General features: G+C 46.8%; 1 protein-coding gene across 1 annotated transcript in view; it reads left to right on the top strand.

Moving 5' to 3' along the window:
• The window catches only part of LOC310874091 (uncharacterized protein), a gene marked incomplete at both ends in the record, with an annotated part of 86,301 nt that overhangs the window by 45,688 nt on the left and 15,724 nt on the right, over positions 1-24,889 (top strand). Inside the window, 3 exons of the mRNA XM_083786766.1 lie at positions 3,560-3,789; positions 14,860-15,020; positions 18,155-18,342. Coding sequence (XP_083642892.1) covers positions 3,560-3,789; positions 14,860-15,020; positions 18,155-18,342 — 579 coding nt within the window. The remainder of the gene's footprint in view (positions 1-3,559; positions 3,790-14,859; positions 15,021-18,154; positions 18,343-24,889) is intronic.

Below are 24,889 nucleotides of genomic sequence, written 5' to 3'. Positions count from 1 at the left end.
AGGGTTTTCAAACGTTATCAAGTCAAGGACCCCCAAATGTGGATGTATTTGGCCATGGAACCCCATCTGAAAAAAATAAAATAAAAGGAAAATTGTACATTATTCCAAAACTTCCATATTTTCAAGATTTCAGCAAAAAAAATCTGATCTATACAAGCTCACAAGGGCTGTAAATCGTGATGTGTTGTGAGCTTGTAAATCTGCTACTTTTGACCAGCTGAAGTACGAAACAGGGTTTCTGTGCTCAAACGGATTGTCATGCTGCACCTTTAGCTGGGGGGACCCCCTCTGGGGCCCCTGGAGGCCCCCTGGGGGCCCCCAGACCACACTCTGAGATTAGAGGGGGGGGGGGGGGTAATCAATCCCATAATGCAACGCTGACAGAGCACGCCAATGACCTGAAAGGTCACTACCCTGCTTTAATTAGCGCCAGTCGCTACGCTAATCGAAGTGGTGATTGATGGCAACAATGGCAGGAAGTAAATACAATGAAATGGCTCCGTTGGCACTGGTGGAAAGGAACAGAGTAGTTTTACTGGTGGAAAGGAACAGATTACTTTTACTGGTGGAAAGGAACAGAGTAGTTTTACTGGTGGAAAGGAACAGATTACTTTTACTGGTGGAAAGGAACAGAGTAGTTTTACTGGTGGAAAGGAACAGATTACTTTTACTGGTGGAAAGGAACAGAGTAGTTTTACTGGTGGAAAGGAACAGATTACAGCTACTGGTGGAAAGGAACAGATTACTTTTACTGGTGGAAAGGAACAGATTACTTTTACTGGTGGAAAGGAACAGAGTAGTTTTACTGGTGGAAAGGAACAGAGTAGTTTTACTGGTGGAAAGGAACAGATTACTTTTACTGGTGGAAAGGAACAGATTACTTTTACTGGTGGAAAGGAACAGATTACTTTTACTGGTGGAAAGGAACAGATTACTTTTACTGGTGGAAAGGAACAGAGTAGTTTTACTGGTGGAAAGGAACAGAGTAGTTTTACTGGTGGAAAGGAACAGATTACTTTTACTGGTGGAAAGGAACAGATTACTTTTACTGGTGGAAAGGAACAGATTACTTTTACTGGTGGAAAGGAACAGAGTAGTTTTACTGGTGGAAAGGAACAGATTACTTTTACTGGTGGAAAGGAACAGATTACTTTTACTGGTGGAAAGGAACAGATTACTTTTACTGGTGGAAAGGAACAGATTACTTTTACTGGTGGAAAGGAACAGATTACTTTTACTGGTGGAAAGGAACAGATTACTTTTACTGGTGGAAAGGAACAGAGTAGTTTTACTGGTGGAAAGGAACAGAGTAGTTTTACTGGTGGAAAGGAACAGATTACTTTTACTGGTGGAAAGGAACAGATTACTTTTACTGGTGGAAAGGAACAGAGTAGTTTTACTGGTGGAAAGGAACAGATTACTTTTACTGGTGGAAAGGAACAGATTACTTTTACTGGTGGAAAGGAACAGATTACTTTTACTGGTGGAAAGGAACAGATTACTTTTACTGGTGGAAAGGAACAGATTACTTTTACTGGTGGAAAGGAACAGATTACTTTTACTGGTGGAAAGGAACAGAGTAGTTTTACTGGTGGAAAGGAACAGATTACTTTTACTGGTGGAAAGGAACAGAGTAGTTTTACTGGTGGAAAGGAACAGAGTAGTTTTACTGGTGGAAAGGAACAGATTACTTTTACTGGTGGAAAGGAACAGAGTAGTTTTACTGGTGGAAAGGAACAGATTACAGCTACTGGTGGAAAGGAACAGATTACTTTTACTGGTGGAAAGGAACAGATTACTTTTACTGGTGGAAAGGAACAGAGTAGTTTTACTGGTGGAAAGGAACAGAGTAGTTTTACTGGTGGAAAGGAACAGATTACTTTTACTGGTGGAAAGGAACAGATTACTTTTACTGGTGGAAAGGAACAGAGTAGTTTTACTGGTTCATTCTCTCAGTTCGTTCTACTGAATGTGAAGGTAGCCTACTGGGGGGGGAAGCCACACTGTGTGTATAGGCTCAATATGCCAGTTTGACACATTCAGTAGATCCTGTGATATTTTGTGGCCAAATGTAATTTCTTGGGGTCTAGTCTTTGGACTGAATCTTCATTTAGTTTTAGTCACATTTTAGTCACCTGGAATGTCTTAGTGTTTAGTCTAGTTTTAGCCGACTAAATGTCATAAGATTTTAGTCGACTAAATCTACAGTTGATTTAGTCGACTAAAATGTATTTTGGCGGGTCTTGATGCCGTCGTAATGAGTGTTTTTAGGGGGCACGGTGGCACAGTTGGTAGTGCTGTCGCCTCACAGCTAGAAGGTCCTGGGTTCGATTCCCGCTGGGGGCGCTGTGGGCAATGGCGGCGTGTTCCCTCATCAGTGCCCCTACCCGAGGCGGGGGTTGGCGAAAGGGCCTTTCTGTGTGGAGTTTGCATGTTCTCCCCGTGTCCCCTAGGGTAGGTACCCTCACATGTTCTCCCCGTGTCCCCTAGGGTAGGTACCCTCACATGTTCTCCCCGTGTCCCCTAGGGTAGATACCCTCACATGTTCTCCCCGTGTCCCCTAGGGTAGGTACCCTCACATGTTCTCCCCGTGTCCCCTAGGGTAGGTACCCTCACATGTTCTCCCCGTGTCCCCTAGGGTAGGTACCCTCACATGTTCTCCCCGTGTCCCCTAGGGTAGATACCCTCACATGTTCTCCCCGTGTCCCCTAGGGTAGGTACCCTCACATGTTCTCCCCGTGTCCCCTAGGGTAGGTACCCTCACATGTTCTCCCCGTGTCCCCTAGGGTAGGTACCCTCACATGTTCTCCCCGTGTCCCCTAGGGTAGGTACCCTCACATGTTCTCCCCGTGTCCCCTAGGGTAGGTACCGTCACATGTTCTCCCCGTGTCCCCTAGGGTAGGTACCCTCACATGTTCTCCCCCTGTCCCCTAGGGTAGGTACCCTCACATGTTCTCCCCGTGTCCCCTAGGGTAGGTACCCTCACATGTTCTCCCCGTGTCCCCTAGGGTAGGTACCCTCACATGTTCTCCCCGTGTCCCCTAGGGTAGGTACCCTCACATGTTCTCCCCGTGTCCCCTAGGGTAGGTAGATACCCTCACAAAAACATGCCGTAATCCTCGTCTCTAAAACTACCTCCCCCTGGCCAGCCGGAGCGCCTGATGGAGGGGAAAGGAACTGGTCGGAATAACGTGTCCCTTCCACGCGCTACGTCCGGCCGGGGAAATTCCCCTCTGTCAGGTGAAAAGAAGCAGCTTGGACTCCTCATGTATAGAAGGAAGCATGAGGTCAGTGCGCTGCCCCCCCCCCCCCCCCCCCAGGTTGGCAGAGGAAGTGTAGCACCCAGGATTACATTAGATAATTGGCACTGGGGTGAAAAAGAAAACTGGGTTACAAAATCGTGGGATAAAAACTTTGGGGAAAAAAAAGAAAAAGAAAATAGGTAGTCGACGGACATGTTTCGTCTTAGATTTAGTCGACGAAAACAACACTGTTACATAACACTCTCTCTCTCTCTCTCTCTCTCTCTCTCTCCCCCCCCCCCCCCCCCCCCCCCCAGCTCCGGGCGGGCCCACCTTCACCGTGGGGAAGTCGGTGTGGCTGCTGTGGGGCATCGTGTTCAACAACTCGGTGCCCATCGAGAACCCCAAAGGCACCACCAGCAAGATCATGGTGCTGGTCTGGGCCTTCTTCGCCGTCATCTTCCTGGCCTCCTACACCGCCAACCTGGCCGCCTTCATGATCCAGGAGCAGTACATCGACACCGTGTCTGGGCTGAGCGACAAGAAGGTGAGCTTATAAACTGACCCAGGAGCAGTATACATCGACACGGTGTCTGGGCTGAGCGACAAGAAGGTGAGCTTATAAACTGATCCAGGAGCAGTATACATCGACACCGTGTCTGGGCTGAGCGACAAGAAGGTGAGATGATAATGAGCTAAAGTAAATCCAATTATGTTTGTTTATTCAACTTTCAGCATGATCACAGGTTTTAAAAGACAAGAGGTGTCATTAAAAACACTGAATTATTTTGCCGATCACAAATATAAAACTTCAAATCTAAGTGTGGAACTATAGTGGCCCTCTGGAGTGAGTGTGGAACTATAGTGGCCCTCTGGAGTGAGTGTGGAACTATAGTGGCCCTCTGGAGTGAGTGTGGAACTATAGTGGCCCTCTGGAGTGAGTGTGGAACTATAGTGGCCCTCTGGAGTGAGTGTGGAACTATAGCGGCCCTCTGGAGTGAGTGTGGAACTATAGTGGCCCTCTGGAGTGAGTGTGGAACTATAGTGGCCCTCTGGAGTGAGTGTGGAACTATAGTGGCCCTCTGGAGTGAGTGTGGAACTATAGTGGCCCCCTGGAGTGAGTGTGGAACTATAGTGGCCCTCTGGAGTGAGTGTGGAACTATAGTGGCCCTCTGGAGTGAGTGTGGAACTATAGTGGCCCTCTGGAGTGAGTGTGGAAATATAGTGGCCCTCTGGAGTGAGTGTGGAACTATAGTGGCCCTCTGGAGTGAGTGTGGAACTATAGCGGCCCTCTGGAGTGAGTGTGGAACTATAGTGGCCCTATGGAGTGAGTGTGGAACTATACTGGCCCCCTGGAGTGAGTGTGGAACTATAGTGGCCCCCTGGAGTGAGTGTGGAACTATAGTGGCCCTCTGGAGTGAGTGTGGAACTATAGTGGCCCCCTGGAGTGAGTGTGGAACTATAGTGGCCCTCTGGAGTGAGTGTGGAACTATAGTGACCCCTCTGGAGTGAGTGTGGAACTATAGTGGCCCCCTGGAGTGAGTGTGGAACTATAGCGGCCCTCTGGAGTGAGTGTGGAACTATAGTGGCCCCCTGGAGTGAGTGTGGAACTATAGTGGCCCTCTGGAGTGAGTGTGGAACTATAGTGGCCCTCTGGAGTGAGTGTGGAACTATAGTGGCCCTCTGGAGTGAGTGTGGAACTATAGTGGCCCTCTGGAGTGAGTGTGGAACTATAGTGGCCCTCTGGAGTGAGTGTGGAACTATAGTGGCCCTCTGGAGTGAGTGTGGAACTATAGCGGCCCTCTGGAGTGAGTGTGGAACTATAGTGGCCCTCTGGAGTGAGTGTGGAACTATAGTGGCCCTCTGGAGTGAGTGTGGAACTATAGTGGCCCTCTGGAGTGAGTGTGGAACTATAGTGGCCCCCTGGAGTGAGTGTGGAACTATAGTGGCCCTCTGGAGTGAGTGTGGAACTATAGTGGCCCTCTGGAGTGAGTGTGGAACTATAGTGGCCCTCTGGAGTGAGTGTGGAAATATAGTGGCCCTCTGGAGTGAGTGTGGAACTATAGTGGCCCTCTGGAGTGAGTGTGGAACTATAGCGGCCCTCTGGAGTGAGTGTGGAACTATAGTGGCCCTATGGAGTGAGTGTGGAACTATACTGGCCCCCTGGAGTGAGTGTGGAACTATAGTGGCCCCCTGGAGTGAGTGTGGAACTATAGTGGCCCTCTGGAGTGAGTGTGGAACTATAGTGGCCCCCTGGAGTGAGTGTGGAACTATAGTGGCCCTCTGGAGTGAGTGTGGAACTATAGTGACCCCTCTGGAGTGAGTGTGGAACTATAGTGGCCCCCTGGAGTGAGTGTGGAACTATAGCGGCCCTCTGGAGTGAGTGTGGAACTATAGTGGCCCCCTGGAGTGAGTGTGGAACTATAGTGGCCCTCTGGAGTGAGTGTGGAACTATAGTGGCCCTCTGGAGTGAGTGTGGAACTATAGTGGCCCTCTGGAGTGAGTGTGGAACTATAGTGGCCCTCTGGAGTGAGTGTGGAACAGAGCCTAAAAGCTTGTGGGAAGCTTATAATGCCGGGTTTATCATACCACGTCCAGATCCACTGGAGATAAATCTATACAGTAGCTTTGTAGAGCTTGTAGATCGGCTATATTTCTATAATATAGATAAATCTATACAGTAGCTTTGTAGAGCTTGTAGATCGGCTATATTTCTATAATATAGATAAATCTATACAGTAGCTTTGTAGAGCTTGTAGATCGGCTATATTTCTATAATATAGATAAATCTATACAGTAGCTTTTGTAGAGCTTGTAGATCGGCTATATTTCTATAATATAGATAAATCTATACAGTAGCTTTGTAGAGCTTGTAGATCGGCTGTATTTCTATAATATAGATAAATCTATACAGTAGCTTTGTAGAGCTTGTAGATCGGCTATATTTCTATAATGTAGATAAATCTATACAGTAGCTTTGTAGAGCTTGTAGATCGGCTATATTTCTATAATATAGATAAATCTATACAGTAGCTTTGTAGAGCTTGTAGATCGGCTATATTTCTATAATATATATAAATCTATACAGTAGCTTTGTAGAGCTTGTAGATCGGCTATATTTCTATAATATAGATAAATCCATACAGTAGCTTTGTAGAGCTTGTAGATCGGCTATATTTCTATAATATAGATAAATCTATACAGTAGCTTTGTAGAGCTTGTAGATCGGCTATATTTCTATAATATAGATAAATCCATACAGTAGCTTTGTAGAGCTTGTAGATCGGCTATATTTCTATAATATAGATAAATCTATACAGTAGCTTTGTAGAGCTTGTAGATCGGCTATATTTCTATAATATAGATAAATCTATACAGTAGCTTTGTAGAGCTTGTAGATCGGCTATATTTCTATAATATAGATAAATCTATACAGTAGCTTTGTAGAGCTTGTAGATCGGCTATATTTCTATAATATAGATAAATCTATACAGTAGCTTTGTAGAGCTTGTAGATCGGCTATATTTCTATAATATAGATAAATCTATACAGTAGCTTTGTAGAGCTTGTAGATCGGCTGTATTTCTATAATATAGATAAATCTATACAGTAGCTTTGTAGAGCTTGTAGATCGGCTATATTTCTATAATATAGATAAATCTATACAGTAGCTTTGTAGAGCTTGTAGATCGGCTATATTTCTATAATATAGATAAATCTATACAGTAGCTTTGTAGAGCTTGTAGATCGGCTATATTTCTATAATATAGATAAATCTATACAGTAGCTTTGTAGAGCTTGTAGATCGGCTATATTTCTATAATATAGATAAATCCATACAGTAGCTTTGTAGAGCTTGTAGATCGGCTATATTTCTATAATATATAGATAAATCTATACAGTAGCTTTGTAGAGCTTGTAGATCGGCTGTATTTCTATAATATAGATAAATCTATACAGTAGCTTTGTAGAGCTTGTAGATCGGCTGTATTTCTATAATATATATAAATCTATACAGTAGCTTTGTAGAGCTTGTAGATCGGCTATATTTCTATAATATAGATAAATCTATACAGTATAGCTTTGTAGAGCTTGTAGATCGGCTATATTTCTATAATATAGATAAATCTATACAGTAGCTTTGTAGAGCTTGTAGATCGGCTATATTTCTATAATATATATAAATCTATACAGTAGCTTTGTAGAGCTTGTAGATCGGCTATATTTCTATAATATAGATAAATCCATACAGTAGCTTTGTAGAGCTTGTAGATCGGCTATATTTCTATAATATAGATAAATCTATACAGTAGCTTTGTAGAGCTTGTAGATCGGCTATATTTCTATAATATAGATAAATCCATACAGTAGCTTTGTAGAGCTTGTAGATCGGCTATATTTCTATAATATATATAAATCTATACAGTAGCTTTGTAGAGCTTGTAGATCGGCTATATTTCTATAATATAGATAAATCTATACAGTAGCTTTGTAGAGCTTGTAGATCGGCTATATTTCTATAATATAGATAAATCTATACAGTATAGCTTTGTAGAGCTTGTAGATCGGCTGTATTTCTATAATATATATAAATCTATACAGTAGCTTTGTAGAGCTTAGAGCTTGTAGATCGGCTATATTTCTATAATATATATAAATCTATACAGTAGCTTTGTAGAGCTTGTAGATCGGCTATATTTCTATAATATAGATAAATCTATACAGTAGCTTTGTAGAGCTTGTAGATCGGCTATATTTCTATAATATAGATAAATCTATACAGTAGCTTTTGTAGAGCTTGTAGATCGGCTATATTTCTATAATATAGATAAATCTATACAGTAGCTTTGTAGAGCTTGTAGATCGGCTATATTTCTATAATATAGATAAATCTATACAGTAGCTTTTGTAGAGCTTGTAGATCGGCTGTATTTCTATAATATAGATAAATCTATACAGTAGCTTTGTAGAGCTTGTAGATCGGCTATATTTCTATAATATAGATAAATCTATACAGTAGCTTTGTAGAGCTTGTAGATCGGCTATATTTCTATAATATAGATAAATCTATACAGTAGCTTTGTAGAGCTTGTAGATCGGCTATATTTCTATAATATAGATAAATCTATACAGTAGCTTTGTAGAGCTTGTAGATCGGCTATATTTCTATAATATAGATAAATCTATACAGTAGCTTTGTAGAGCTTGTAGATCGGCTATATTTCTATAATATAGATAAATCTATACAGTAGCTTTGTAGAGCTTGTAGATCGGCTATATTTCTATAATATAGATAAATCTATACAGTAGCTTTGTAGAGCTTGTAGATCGGCTATATTTCTATAATATAGATAAATCTATACAGTATAGCTTTGTAGAGCTTGTAGATCGGCTATATTTCTATAATATATATAAATCTATACAGTAGCTTTGTAGAGCTTGTAGATCGGCTATATTTCTATAATATAGATAAATCTATACAGTAGCTTTGTAGAGCTTGTAGATCGGCTGTATTTCTATAATATAGATAAATCTATACAGTAGCTTTGTAGAGCTTGTAGATCGGCTATATTTCTATAATATAGATAAATCTATACAGTAGTTTTTGTAGAGCTTGTAGATCGGCTATATTTCTATAATATAGATAAATCTATACAGTAGCTTTGTAGAGCTTGTAGATCGGCTATATTTCTATAATATAGATAAATCTATACAGTAGCTTTTGTAGAGCTTGTAGATCGGCTATATTTCTATAATATAGATAAATCTATACAGTAGCGTTGTAGAGCTTGTAGATCGGCTATATTTCTATAATATAGATAAATCTATACAGTAGCTTTGTAGAGCTTGTAGATCGGCTATATTTCTATAATATATATAAATCTATACAGTAGCTTTGTAGAGCTTGTAGATCGGCTATATTTCTATAATATAGATAAATCTATACAGTATAGCTTTGTAGAGCTTGTAGATCGGCTATATTTCTATAATATAGATAAATCTATACAGTAGCTTTGTAGAGCTTGTAGATCGGCTATATTTCTATAATATATATAAATCTATACAGTAGCTTTGTAGAGCTTGTAGATCGGCTATATTTCTATAATATAGATAAATCTATACAGTATAGCTTTGTAGAGCTTGTAGATCGGCTATATTTCTATAATATAGATAAATCTATACAGTAGCTTTGTAGAGCTTGTAGATCGGCTATATTTCTATAATATAGATAAATCCATACAGTAGCTTTGTAGAGCTTGTAGATCGGCTATATTTCTATAATATAGATAAATCTATACAGTAGCTTTTGTAGAGCTTGTAGATCGGCTATATTTCTATAATATAGATAAATCTATACAGTAGCTTTGTAGAGCTTGTAGATCGGCTATATTTCTATAATATAGATAAATCCATACAGTAGCTTTGTAGAGCTTGTAGATCGGCTATATTTCTATAATATAGATAAATCTATACAGTAGCTTTGTAGAGCTTGTAGATCGGCTGTATTTCTATAATATATATAAATCTATACAGTAGCTTTGTAGAGCTTGTAGATCGGCTATATTTCTATAATATAGATAAATCTATACAGTAGCTTTGTAGAGCTTGTAGATCGGCTATATTTCTATAATATAGATAAATCTATACAGTAGCTTTGTAGAGCTTGTAGATCGGCTATATTTCTCAACGCCATCGCCGTGCATACATAAATAAATAGATTCCCACATCAGGCGTCTTTTAACCCATTCTGGCCGGGCACCCATTTTGGTGTTAGCATCATGTTATGCTTTAGCTATTTAAAAATAGCAGATCTACAAGCTCATATCGCGCCACCGAGTGGCGCGATACGAGCTTGTAGGTCTGCTATTTTTTTTTAAATCGAAGAGCGACTGACATTTTTAGAATCTGATCTCAGGTCAGAATAGGTTCATCAGACCAGTGTGTGTCGGCGGAAACCTCGTATGAATCTGATCTTAGGTCAGAATGGGTTAAAGAGGTCTCTCTGCTCTGTTCATTGATGAGCGTCTCGGTGCTCCCAGGCAGGGATTAATACATTCAGACCTGACACTATAGATTCTACAACATGGCTTTCTAAATCCTGACCAGTTTTCTGGAGAGAAAAAAAAGCCCTATGTTTCTATATCAGTGGTTCTAAACCTTTCTCACGTCAAGGACCCCCAGAATTATCCTCATTCGGCCGCCAACCCCATCTGAAAATATGTTTTTCCAGGGACCCCCCCCCCCCCCTCCCCCCTCCAGAAGAAAATATATTATAGTTAAAAACGTTGGCTCTGAAAGAAAACATAATTATTCAAAGATTTGTGCCACACAATTTTCACGATTTTTTTTCTCCCAAAGACAGCAGATCTACAAGATCGTATAGCGCGGCGCTACACGAGCTTGTAGATCTGCTATTTTTCAAACACTTAAAGTTTAAAATAATACGGTTAACCCATCTGAACGGGAACCCATTTTGGTGTCAGCATCATGTTATGCTTTATCTATTGAAAAATAGCAGATCTACAAGCTCGTATCGCGCCACCGAGTGGCGCGCTACGAGCTTGTAGGTCTGCTATTTTTGAAAATCGAAGAACCACTGACATTTCTAGAATCTGATCTCAGGTCAGAATGGGTTTAATCAGACCAGTGTGTGTCCGGTGGAAACCTCGTATGAATCTGATCTCAGGTCAGAATGGGTTAAAGTGGTTAAAAGCTAATATAAGGCGACACGCATGCGTTCCCGGTCCTAATGGCTTAACACCAACGCCTCGGTGATCTATAGCTGTATTAAGTGACTATGTTAATGCTGTGTGGATGTGTGCTCCGCGCACAGCGGTGCTATAGATTAGTTAAATCTATTACCCTGTGGAGTCACGCCTGCAGGGATTAGCGTCTGTATAATGCACACCGCAGCACTAAGTAAGGAAGTAAGTAAGTAGCCTTGCCGAGCCCGTACGGCAGGAGTCTATCTCCTGTTTCTGTAGCCATGAGGCCCATAGGGGCAGGAGCCTATCTCCTGTTTCTGTAGCCATGAGGCCCATAGGGGCAGGAGCCTATCTCCTGTTTCTGTAGCCATGAGGCCCATGGAGCAGGAGCCTATCTCCTGTTTCTGTAGCCATGAGGCCCATAGGGGCAGGAGCCTATCTCCTGTTTCTGTAGCCATGAGGCCCATAGGGGCAGGAGTCTATCTCCTGTTTCTGTAGCCATGAGGCCCATAGGGGCAGGAGTCTATCTCCTGTTTCTGTAGCCATGAGGCCCATGGAGCAGGAGCCTATCTCCTGTTTCTGTAGCCATGAGGCCCATAGGGGCAGGAGCCTATCTCCTGTTTCTGTAGCCATGAGGCCCATAGGGGCAGGAGTCTATCTCCTGTTTCTGTAGCCATGAGGCCCATAGGGGCAGGAGCCTATCTCCTGTTTCTGTAGCCATGAGGCCCATAGGGCAGGAGCCTATCTCCTGTTTCTGTAGCCATGAGGCCCTCTGGAGTGAGTGTGGAACTATAGTGGCCCTCTGGAGTGAGTGTGGAACTATAGTGGCCCTCTGGAGTGAGTGTGGAACTATAGTGGCCCTCTGGAGTGAGGGTGGAACTATAGTGGCCCTCTGGAGTGAGTGTGGAACTATAGTGGCCCTCTGGAGTGAGTGTGGAACTATAGTGGCCCTCTGGAGTGAGCGTGGAACTATAGTGGCCCTCTGGAGTGAGTGTGGAACTATAGTGGCCCTCTGGAGTGAGTGTGGAACTATAGTGGCCCTCTGGAGTGAGTGTGGAACTATAGTGGCCCTATGGAATGAGTGTGGAACTATAGTGGCCCTCTGGAGTGAGCGTGGAACTATAGTGGCCCTCTGGAGTGAGCGTGGAACTATAGTGGCCCTCTGGAGTGAGCGTGGAACTATAGTGGCCCTCTGGAGTGAGTGTGGAACTATAGTGGCCCTCTGGAGTGAGTGTGGAACTATAGTGGCCCTCTGGAGTGAGTGTGGAACTATAGTGGCCCTCTGGAGTGAGCGTGGAACTATAGTGGCCCTCTGGAGTGAGTGTGGAACTATAGTGGCCCTCTGGAGTGAGTGTGGAACTATAGTGGCCCCTCTGGAGTGAGTGTGGAACTATAGTGGCCCTCTGGAGTGAGTGTGGAACTATAGTGGCCCTCTGGAGTGAGCGTGGAACTATAGTGGCCCTCTGGAGTGAGTGTGGAACTATAGTGGCCCTCTGGAGTGAGTGTGGAACTATAGTGGCCCCTCTGGAGTGAGTGTGGAACTATAGTGGCCCCTCTGGAGTGAGTGTGGAACTATAGTGGCCCTCTGGAGTGAGTGTGGAACTATAGTGGCCCTCTGGAGTGAGTGTGTAATGCACACGGACATAAAAAGAGAGCGCACACTGATGTGCATTACATACACATTGTTGTACATGTAAACTTAGGAATACAATATAAAAATATGCATGATCACATTGAGGGAGATTAGATACGTATACAGTAGGATTTATACACACTTATTTGCATGCACTTTGTTCATAATCTTAGTAAAATACACACACAAACACACACATACACACACACACACACACACACAGCCACACACACACACACACACACACACACACACACACACACACACACACACACACACACACACACACGCACGCACGCACGCACGCACACACACACACACACACACACACACACACACACACCTCATGGTTAACACATTGAGTACGCCGACTGCCTTCAAAATATAGGCTATAGAATACCGGAGGTGTCTGATCGCTTTTACTTTGAAAGCCATGAACCGGAAACACTTTCCTAAAAAAGTTGACTTTACAAAGTGACCTCAACATCCCCGATCATCTTAATATATTGTTTTACGCTCCAAAAAGCGTTCATATTTTGCGGGAGAGACGGATGAGGAGCAGAAAATAAGCGCCAGCATATCGCTCTATTCATCACCACGGAGAGCGCCCTGGATTAGGAGATACGAGTCATTCTTTCCGTCTCGCTAACGTGGGAGTCAATAATAAGCTAATAGTTGCACTGAGCGTTAGCATACGGCAAGCGAAAAGCGAAATGCCAAAAAAATAAATAGGAAAAATTCTGAATATTAATATCTCGCCCCGCATCGCTGGGATGTCGCTAGGACGTCCTCAGACGTCCTTTGAACTCTACTCTACTCTATCCTATGACGTTCTCAGGCGTCCTACGTGCTGTAAGTGTTAAACACACAGTGCACGAGGCTGACAGCTCCATTCATTGTGATGTGGGTGTAAAGGTCAGGCTGTAAGCAGGATGAACGGATCCATTCTGCTGTGCGTGTGCGTGTGTGTGCGCGTGTGTGCGTGTGCGTGTGTGCGCGTGTGTGTGTGTGCGTGTGCGTGTGCGTGTGTGTGTGTGCGTGTGTGTGTGTGTGTGTGTGTGTGTGCGTGTGTGCGTGTGTGTGTGTGCGTGTGTGCGTGTGCGTGTGTGTGTGTGTGTGTGTGTGTGCGCGTGTGTGTGTGTGTGTGTGTGCGTGTGTGCGTGTGTGTGTGTGCGTGTGTGCGTGTGCGTGTGTGTGTGTGTGTGTGTGTGTGTGCGTGTGTGCGTGTGCGTGTGTGTGTGTGTGTGCGTGTGTGCGTGTGCGTGTGTGTGTGTGTGCGTGTGTGCGTGTGTGTGTGTGCGTGTGTGCACGTGCGTGTGTGCGTGTGTGTCATGGCAGGTTTCCACACTAGACTAATGTTCTGTGCTGGAACGTAGCGTTGCTCTCCGGAGAAAACCTCCTAACTCCATGTTTTAGGATTTTGATATATATACAGTATGTATATACAATATATATACAGTATATATACAGTATATATATTTCCATAAATCAGTGTGGCAGACGCTTGTAGATCGGTTATATTTCTCTCTCGGTGCACAATGCCATCACCGTGCATGAATGAATAAATAGATTCCCACATGATCAGACATCTTCTAGAGTTCATTGATGAGCGTCTCGGCGCTCCCAGGCAGGGATTAATACCTCAGTGATCTATAGCTGTATATTAAGTGCATGTTAATGCTGTGTGGATGCGTGCGCGCTCCGCGCACAGCGGAGCGCTCCGATAGATCTAGAGGGCGTCGGAAGGCGATCTCGGAGGTATTTCACACCGCGGGAGTCTCTTTTTCAAACCCTCTGTCATTTTATAATCTCGTCGTGGGTTTTTTCCACACACTTAAAGGAATAAAGGACCACTTCATCACTTTTCAACCTATCTTCATATAGTATTCACTAATATCATGTAACTAATATCAACCGGCGTCTATAGGGTGCAATTAAGACTCCCCCCGCGAGAGAGGACGCTGATGATTAACCCATTCTGAACGGGCACCCATTTTGGTGTCGGCATCATGTTATGCTTTAGCTATTTAAAAATAGCAGATCTACAATTGCGTGCGTGCGTGCGCTTACAAGCTCATATCGCGCCACCGAGTGGCGCGATACGAGCTTGTAGGTCTGCTATTTTTGAAAAAAATCGAAGAACGACTTCTGACATTTTTAGAATCTGATCTCATGTCAGAATGGGTTCGTCAGACCAGCGTGTGTCCGGTGGAAACCTCGTATGAATCTGATCTCAGGTCAGAATGGGTTAAATCATCCTCTCTCTCTCTCTCTCCAGTTCCAGAAGCCTCAGGAACACTATCCTCCGTTCCGTTTCGGCACGGTGCCCAACGGCAGCACGGAGAGGAACATCCGCAGCAACTACCCCGACATGCACACCCACATGGTCAGATACAACCAGAGAGGGGTGGAGGAGGCCCTGACCAGCCTGAAGACTGGGTACGTATGGGGGGGGTGGAGGAGGCCCTGACCAGCCTGAAGACTGGGTACGTATGAGGGGGGTGGAGGAGGCCCTGACCAGCCTGAAGACTGGGTACGTATGAGGGGCGTGGAGGAGGCCCTGACCAGCCTGAAGACTGGGTACGTGTGAGGGGGGTGGAGGAGGCCCTGACCAGCCTGAAGACTGGGTACGTATGGGGGGGGTGGAGGAGGCCCTGACCAGCCTGAAGACTGGGTACGTATGAGGGGGGTGGAGGAGGCCCTGACCAGCCTGAAGACTGGGTACGTATGAGCCTATGAGGGGGGTGGAGGAGGCCCTGACCAGCCTGAAGACTGGGTACGTATGAGAGGGGTGGAGGAGGCCCTGACCAGCCTGAAGACTGGGTACGTATGGGGGGGGTGGAGGAGGCCCTGACCAGCCTGAAGACTGGGTACGTATGAGGGGTGTGGAGGAGGCCCTGACCAGCCTGAAGACTGGGTACGTATGAGAGGGGTGGAGGAGGCCCTGACCAGCCTGAAGACTGGGTACGTATGAGCCTATGAGGGGGGTGGAGGAGGCCCTGACCAGCCTGAAGACTGGGTACGTATGAGAGGGGTGGAGGAGGCCCTGACCAGCCTGAAGACTGGGTACGTATGAGAGGGGTGGAGGAGGCCCTGACCAGCCTGAAGACTGGGTACGTATGAGGGGGGTGGAGGAGGCCCTGACCAGCCTGAAGACTGGGTACGTATGGTCAGATACTGACCAGATATCTGATCTGATATCATCCTCAATGATACGGGGAGAGAAAAGAATATTCAGAAATTTTCCTTTTTTTTTCTTTGGCCCGTTGGCCTTTCGGCTGCCGTATGCTAACGCTCTGGGCTCATGTTAGCGTACCGTTGACTCCCATGTTAGCGCGGCGGAAAGAATGACTCGTATCTCCTAATCCAAGGCGCTCTCCGTGGTGATGAATGGATAGCACGGCACTCTGTGCCGCGCTACGAGCTTGTAGATCTGCTATTTTTCAATAGCTAAAGCATAACATAATGCTTAAAACACCAACAGGGGTTGCCCTGCTGTGAGGATAACCAAACAACAACAAACAAACAAACAAACAGAGGACATTTTAAATTTATAACATATTTGTAGATATGTCTCTGACTGCTCTCAGTCCTAATCAGGTTGTCCTAACAGACTAAATATATAACATATTTGTAGATATGTCTCTGACTGCTCTCAGTCCTAATCAGGTTGTCCTAACAGACTAAATATATAACATATTTGTAGATATGTCTCTGACTGCTCTCAGTCCTAATCAGGTTGTCCTAACAGACTAAATATATAACATATTTGTAGATATGTCTCTGACTGCTCTCAGTCCTAATCAGGTTGTCCTAACAGACTAAATATATAACATATTTGTAGATATGTCTCTGACTGCTCTCAGTCCTAATCAGGTTGTCCTAACAGACTAAATATATAACATATTTGTAGATATGTCTCTGACTGCTCTCAGTCCTAATCAGGTTGTCCTAACAGACTAAATATATAACATATTTGTAGATATGTCTCTGACTGCTCTCAGTCCTAATCAGGTTGTCCTAACAGAGACTAAATGGACAACACTTCCATCATCTTCGTGTTGTTCCACCGAGGCCATCTGGACCATGTGATTAGGATACATGCACGCACGCACGCACACACACACACACACGTTCACACGTACACGCACACACACACACACGATGTGATTAGGAGAGAAAACCTGATAGTTTGTTAGTGAAGAGCAATTATGCACTCATGTTCTTATTTTGCAACAACAATGTCGCCTCACCTGGCAGACGCACGCACGCACGCACGCACACACACACGCACGCACGCACGCACGCACGCACGCACGCACGCACGCACGCACGCACGCACGCACAAAACTCTCTTAAAGTCTCTCTCTTGTAGCCCAAAACATAATGAGTAACTGCAATGAATTGGACAGCCAAACTAGTGCTGCACCATTCTTGCTGAAAATGTAGAAATGTTATGTTATGTTATGTTATGTGTGTATATGTTATTGATGTCATAATTATGAAAGCAGGGAATCAGAGCTTCAAATGGACATATTGGGGTTGTTCAGTGTTTAGAGATATATGGCTCAACCTTTTTCACCTCAACGACCCGCAGAATTATCCCTACGGTACATATCTGAAAATATGTAGTTCCAGGAACCCCCCCCCCCCCCACACACACACACACACACACAGTCCCCCATCTGAAAATATGTAGTTCCAGGAACCCCCCCCCCCCCCCCCCACACACACACACACACACACACACACACAGTCCCCCATCTGAAAATATGTAGTTCCAGGAACCCCCCCACGGTCCCCCATCTGAAAATATATGTAGTTCCAGGAAGCTTGTAGATCTGCTATTTTCCAACGGTTAAAGTATAACATAACGCTAAGTTAAAAAAAGGCCTTAATCCCATTCTGAACGGGAACCCGTTTTGGTGTTGGCATCATGTCGTGCTTTACCTATTGAAAAATATCAGATCTACAAGCTCATATCGCGCCACCGAGTGGCACGATATGAGCTTGTAGGTCTGCTATTTTTGAAAAAATCGAAGAACGACTGACATTTTTATAGAATCTGATCTCAGGTCAGAATGGGGTTATAATCAGACCAGTGTGTGTCCGGTGGAAACCTCGTATGAATCTGATCTCAGGTCAGAATGGGTTAATCCCGTCTAGAACTATAGTGTTCTAACCCATTCTGACCTGAGATCAGATTCATACGAGGTTTCCGCCGGACACACACTGGTCTGATTAACCCATTCTGACCTGAGATCAGATTCTAAAAAAATGTCAGTCGCTCTTCGATTTTTCAAAAAATAGCAGACCTACAAGCTCGTAGCGCGCCACTCGGTGGCGCGATATGAGCTTGTAGATCTGCTATTTTTCAATAGCTAAAGCATAACATGATGCTAACACCAAAATGGGTGCCCGTTCAGAATGGGTTAATACGTCACCATGGTTTTATGTTTACGTCACGTCACGTCTCCTCCCCCCCCCTCCCTCCCTCCCTCCCTCCCTCCCTCCCTCCCCCCCTCCCTCCCTCCCTCCCTCCCACCCTTCCTTCCTGTCCGCCACAACAACAGGAAGCTGGACGCGTTCATCTACGACGCCGCCGTGCTGAACTACATGGCGGGGAAGGACGAGGGCTGCAAGCTGGTGACCATCGGCAGCGGGAAGGTGTTCGCCACCACGGGCTACGGCATCGCCCTGACCAAGGACTCCCGCTGGAAGAGAAACATCGACCTGGCGCTGCTGCAGTTCTTAGGGGACGGTGAGTACAGAGACCTGGCGCTGCTGCAGTTCTTAGGGGGACGGTGAGTACAGAGACCTGGCGCTGCTGCAGTTCTTAGGGGGACGGTGGGTACAGAGACCTGGCTCTGCTGCAGTTCTTAGGGGGACGGTGGGTACAGAGACCTGGCTCTGCTGCAGTTCTTAGGGGACGGTGAGTACAGAGACCTGGCTCTGCTGCAGTTCTTAGGGGACGGTGGGTACAGAGACCTGGCGCTGCTGCAGTTCTTAGGGGGACGGTGGGTACAGAGACCTGGCTCTGCTGCAGTTCTTAGGGGGACGGTGAGTACAGAGACCTGGCTCTGCTGCAGTTCTTAGGGGGACGGTGGGTACAGAGACCTGGCTCTGCTGCAGTTCTTAGGGGACGGTGAGTACAGAGACCTGGCTCTGCTGCAGTTCTTAGGGGGACGGTGGGTACAGAGACCTGGCTCTGCTGCAGTTCTTAGGGGGACGGTGAGTACAGAGACCTGGCTCTGCTGCAGTTCTTAGGGGGACGGTGGGTACAGAGACCTGGCTCTGCTGCAGTTCTTAGGGGGACGGTGGGTACAGAGACCTGGCTCTGCTGCAGTTCTTAGGGGGACGGTGAGTACAGAGACCTGGCTCTGCTGCAGTTCTTAGGGGGACGGTGGGTACAGAGACCTGGCTCTGCTGCAGTTCTTAGGGGGACGGTGAGTACAGAGACCTGGCCCTGCTGCAGTTCTTAGGGGGACGGTGGGTACAGAGACCTGGCTCTGCTGCAGTTCTTAGGGGGACGGTGGGTACAGAGACCTGGCTCTGCTGCAGTTCTTAGGGGGACGGTGGGTACAGAGACCTGGCTCTGCTGCAGTTCTTAGGGGGACGGTGGGTACAGAGACCTGGCTCTGCTGCAGTTCTTAGGGGGACGGTGGGTACAGAGACCTGGCTCTGCTGCAGTTCTTAGGGGGACGGTGAGTACAGAGACCTGGCCCTGCTGCAGTTCTTAGGGGACGGTGGGTACAGTCTGAGTCTAGTTTTAGTCGACTAAATTTCATAAGGTTTTAGTCGACTAAATCTACAGTTGATTTAGTCGACTAAAATGTATTTTGGCGGGTCTTGATGCCGTCGTAATGAGTGTTTTTACAATTGCTGTTTTTACAAATGCTGAAAATAGCCGATCTACAAGCTCACAACGCATCGCGTTGTGAGCTTGTAGATCAGCTAGTTTCAGCATGCAACCAAGTGTAAAATGACTTATACTGGATCTGTGTCCACTAGTCCCTTCCTAACATTTTTGTCTAGTTTTTATTTGTCGACGAAATTGTCAGTATATTTAGTCTTAGTTTAAGTCGTCGTAGCTTAGTTTTCATTTAGTTTCCATTTGTTTTTGTCAGTGAAAAAAAAAACGCTACACGCTACACGTCATCGCCCTGCAGGAAGTCAAACAGAAAAGTTAACCCATTCTGACCTGAGATCAGATTCTAAAAATGTCTGTTTGAAAATGACAAGTTTTCTGAAAAAGCTATGTTTCTATGTCAGTCGTTCTTCGATTTTTCAAAAAACAGCAGACCTACAAACTCATATCGCGCCACTCGGTGGCGCGCTATGAGCTTGTAGGTCTGCTGTTTTTTTCAATAGCTATATAAAGCATAACATGATGCTAACACCAAAACGGGTGTGCCCGCCCAAAATGGGTTAATCGGTACACAGAGGGTACAAGGTTGGTTGTAGGAGGGGGGGTGGGCCGTGGGGTGGAATGAATGTAGGACGGGTGGGTGGGCCGCTGGGTGGGCCGCTGGGTGGGCCGTGCATGGGTGGGCCTCGTTGGGGCTCGCGCTGCGTCAGGGCGGGTCTCGTTGAGAAAAAGCGTTGCATTCTAATAATGAGGTTTCATGGTTCTCTCGCTCGCTGCTGTCCCGGCGTATAGAACACTTCTTTACATCCAACAGCGACCATATGGAGGTCACAGGAGACCCTTCCTCCCTTCACCCCCCCCCCCCCCCTCCTCATCACACACGCACGCACAGGCACTGCACGCCTCCTGAAGAATTGGCTACGCTCGCTGTGTGTGTGTGTGTGTGTGTGTGTGTGTGTGTGTGTGTGTGTGTGTGTATGTGTGTGTGTGTGTGTGTGTGTGTGTGTGTGTGTGTGTGTGTGTGTGTGTGAAGGGGGGGGCAGCGAAGAGTTAATATCCTCCTGCACCGTGGGAGGCAGCGCTGCCTGGGAATACGATTATTTCCATCTCTCACACACACACATACACACACACACACATGCACACACACACGCGCACACGCACACGCACACGCACACGCGCACGCACACACACACGTGCAGGAGATAAAAGGCGCGTGTCGGGACATGCTGCCGGACGATTCCCGATGATTGATTGGCCTCTTTAAAGGACCACTTCACCACTTTACCTTCCTCCATATAATTGCTCCTCACTATATAATGTTCATGCTAAAATACCACCATTCATTTTTACTCAGTCTGTGTCTTATAGGAGGGCTGTGGGCGGTTCAGAAACCAGTCTGTGTCTCATAGGAGGGCTGTGGGCAGTTCAGAAACATGTCTGTGTCTCATAGGAGGGCTGTGGGCAGTTCAGAAACATGTCTGTGTCTCATAGGAGGGCTGTGGGCAGTTCAGAAACCAGTCTGTGTCTCATAGGAGGGCTGTGGGCAGTTCAGAAACCAGTCTGTGTCTCATAGGAGGGCTGTGGGCAGTTCAGAAACCAGTCTGTGTCTCATAGGAGGGCTGTGGGCGGTTCAGAAACCAGTCTGTGTCTCATAGGAGGGCTGTGGGCGGTTCAGAAACCAGTCTGTGTCTCATAGGAGGGCTGTGGGCAGTTCAGAAACCAGTCTGTGTCTCATAGGAGGGCTGTGGGCGGTTCAGAAACCAGTCTGTGTCTCATAGGAGGGCTGTGGGCAGTTCAGAAACCAGTCTGTGTCTCATAGGAGGGCTGTGGGCGGTTCAGAAACCAGTCTGTGTCTCATAGGAGAGCTGTGGGCAGTTCAGAAACCAGTCTGTGTCTCATAGGAGGGCTGTGGGCAGTTCAGAAACCAGTCTGTGTCTCATAGGAGGGCTGTGGGCGGTTCAGAAACCAGTCTGTGTCTCATAGGAGGGCTGTGGGCGGTTCAGAAACCAGTCTGTGTCTCATAGGAGGGCTGTGGGCGGTTCAGAAACCAGTCTGTGTCTCATAGGAGGGCTGTGGGCAGTTCAGAAACCAGTCTGTGTCTCATAGGAGGGCTGTGGGCGGTTCAGAAACCAGTCTGTGTCTCATAGGAGGGCTGTGGGCGGTTCAGAAACCAGTCTGTGTCTCATAGGAGGGCTGTGGGCGGTTCAGAAACCATGTCTGTGTCTCATAGGAGGGCTGTGGGCAGTTCAGAAACCAGTCTGTGTCTCACAGGAGGGCTGTGGGCAGTTCAGAAACCAGTCTGTGTCTCATAGGAGGGCTGTGGGCAGTTCAGAAACCAGTCTGTGTCTCATAGGAGGGCTGTGGGCGGTTCAGAAACCAGTCTGTGTCTCATAGGAGGGCTGTGGGCAGTTCAGAAACCAGTATGTGTCTCATAGGAGGGCTGTGGGCAGTTCAGAAACCAGTCTGTGTCTCATAGGAGGGCTGTGGGCAGTTCAGAAACCAGTCTGTGTCTCATAGGAGGGCTGTGGGCAGTTCAGAAACCAGTCTGTGTCTCATAGGAGGGCTGTGGGCAGTTCAGAAACCAGTATGTGTCTCATAGGAGGGCTGTGGGCAGTTCAGAAACCAGTCTGTGTCTCATAGGAGGGCTGTGGGCGGTTCAGAAACCAGTCCGTGTCTCATAGGAGGGCTGTGGGCAGTTCAGAAACCAGTCTGTGTCTCATAGGAGGGCTGTGGGCAGTTCAGAAACCAGTATGTGTCTCATAGGAGGGCTGTGGGCAGTTCAGAAACCAGTCTGTGTCTCATAGGAGGGCTGTGGGCAGTTCAGAAACCAGTCTGTGTCTCATAGGAGGGCTGTGGGCGGTTCAGAAACCAGTCTGTGTCTCATAGGAGGGCTGTGGGCAGTTCAGAAACCAGTCTGTGTCTCATAGGAGGGCTGTGGGCAGTTCAGAAACCAGTATGTGTCTCATAGGAGGGCTGTGGGCAGTTCAGAAACCAGTCTGTGTCTCATAGGAGGGCTGTGGGCAGTTCAGAAACCAGTCCGTGTCTCATAGGAGGGCTGTGGGCGGTTCAGAAACCAGTCCGTGTCTCATAGGAGGGCTGTGGGCGGTTCAGAAACCAGTCCGTGTCTCATAGGAGGGCTGTGGGCAGTCCATAAACCAGTCTATGTCTCATAGGAGGGCTGTGGGCAGTTCAGAAACCGGTCTGTGTCTCATAGGAGGGCTGTGGGCAGTTCAGAAACCAGTCTGTGTCTCATAGGAGGGCTGTGGGCAGTTCATAAACCAGTCTGTGTCTCATAGGAGGGCTGTGGGCAGTTCAGAAACCAGTCTGTGTCTCATAGGAGGGCTCTGGGCGGTTCAGAAACCAGTCTGTGTCTCATAGGAGGGCTGTGGGCGGTTCAGAAACCAGTCTGTGTCTCATAGGAGGGCTGTGGGCGGTTCATAAACCAGTCTGTCTCATAGGAGGGCTGTGGGCAGTTCAGAAACCAGTATGTGTCTCATGGGAGGGCTGTGGGCGGTTCAGAAACCAGTCTGTGTCTCATAGGAGGGCTGTGGGCAGTTCAGAAACCAGTCTGTGTCTCATAGGAGGGCTGTGGGCGGTTCAGAAACCAGTCTGTGTCTCATAGGAGGGCTGTGGGCAGTTCAGAAACCAGTATGTGTCTCATAGGAGGGCTGTGGGCAGTTCAGAAACCAGTCTGTGTCTCATAGGAGGGCTGTGGGCAGTTCAGAAACCAGTCTGTGTCTCATAGGAGGGCTGTGGGCAGTTCAGAAACCAGTCTGTGTCTCATAGGAGGGCTGTGGGCAGTTCAGAAACCAGTATGTGTCTCATAGGAGGGCTGTGGGCAGTTCAGAAACCAGTCTGTGTCTCATAGGAGGGCTGTGGGCGGTTCAGAAACCAGTCCGTGTCTCATAGGAGGGCTGTGGGCAGTTCAGAAACCAGTCTGTGTCTCATAGGAGGGCTGTGGGCAGTTCAGAAACCAGTATGTGTCTCATAGGAGGGCTGTGGGCAGTTCAGAAACCAGTCTGTGTCTCATAGGAGGGCTGTGGGCAGTTCAGAAACCAGTCTGTGTCTCATAGGAGGGCTGTGGGCGGTTCAGAAACCAGTCTGTGTCTCATAGGAGGGCTGTGGGCAGTTCAGAAACCAGTCTGTGTCTCATAGGAGGGCTGTGGGCAGTTCAGAAACCAGTATGTGTCTCATAGGAGGGCTGTGGGCAGTTCAGAAACCAGTCTGTGTCTCATAGGAGGGCTGTGGGCAGTTCAGAAACCAGTCCGTGTCTCATAGGAGGGCTGTGGGCGGTTCAGAAACCAGTCCGTGTCTCATAGGAGGGCTGTGGGCGGTTCAGAAACCAGTCCGTGTCTCATAGGAGGGCTGTGGGCAGTCCATAAACCAGTCTATGTCTCATAGGAGGGCTGTGGGCAGTTCAGAAACCGGTCTGTGTCTCATAGGAGGGCTGTGGGCAGTTCAGAAACCAGTCTGTGTCTCATAGGAGGGCTGTGGGCAGTTCATAAACCAGTCTGTGTCTCATAGGAGGGCTGTGGGCAGTTCAGAAACCAGTCTGTGTCTCATAGGAGGGCTCTGGGCGGTTCAGAAACCAGTCTGTGTCTCATAGGAGGGCTGTGGGCGGTTCAGAAACCAGTCTGTGTCTCATAGGAGGGCTGTGGGCGGTTCATAAACCAGTCTGTCTCATAGGAGGGCTGTGGGCAGTTCAGAAACCAGTATGTGTCTCATGGGAGGGCTGTGGGCGGTTCAGAAACCAGTCTGTGTCTCATAGGAGGGCTGTGGGCAGTTCAGAAACCAGTCTGTGTCTCATAGGAGGGCTGTGGGCAGTTCAGAAACCAGTATGTGTCTCACAGGAGGGCTGTGGGCAGTTCAGAAACCAGTCCACCAGTGACATCATCGACTGCGGAATCCAAGCTAATAGAAACAGCCTAGTGTGTTTTCCAGGCGACACGGCGGCCATTCTGAACGGGAACCCATGTTGGTGTCAGCATCATGTTATGCTTTAGCTATTGAAAAATAGCAGATCTACAAGCTCATAGCGCGCCACCGAGTGGCGCGCTACAAGCTTGTAGGTCTGCTATTTTTGAAAAAAATCGAGAACGACTGACATTTTTTTAGAATCTGATCTCAGGTCAGAATGGGTTATAATCAGACCAGTGTGTGTCCCAGTGGAAAACCTCGTATGAATCTGATCTCAGTTCATAATGGGTTAATCAGACCAGTGTGTGTCCAGTGGAAACCTCGTTATGAATCTGATCTCAGGTCAGAATGGGTTATAATCAGACCAGTGTGTGTCCCAGTGGAAACCTCGTATGAATCTGATCTCAGGTCAGAATGGGTTATTAACCCATTCTGAGAATGGGTTATTATTAAAATCAGACCAGTGTGTGTCCCAGTGGAAACCTCGTTATGAATCTGATCTCAGGTCTGTGTGTTTACC

This window comes from Protomyctophum parallelum (assembly GCF_964188405.1).
Source record: "Protomyctophum parallelum genome assembly, chromosome: 17".
Lineage (NCBI taxonomy): Eukaryota > Metazoa > Chordata > Actinopteri > Myctophiformes > Myctophidae > Protomyctophum > Protomyctophum parallelum.
The sequence above is the reverse complement of the archived record's forward strand: the minus strand, read 5'-3'. Positions and strand labels throughout refer to the sequence as shown.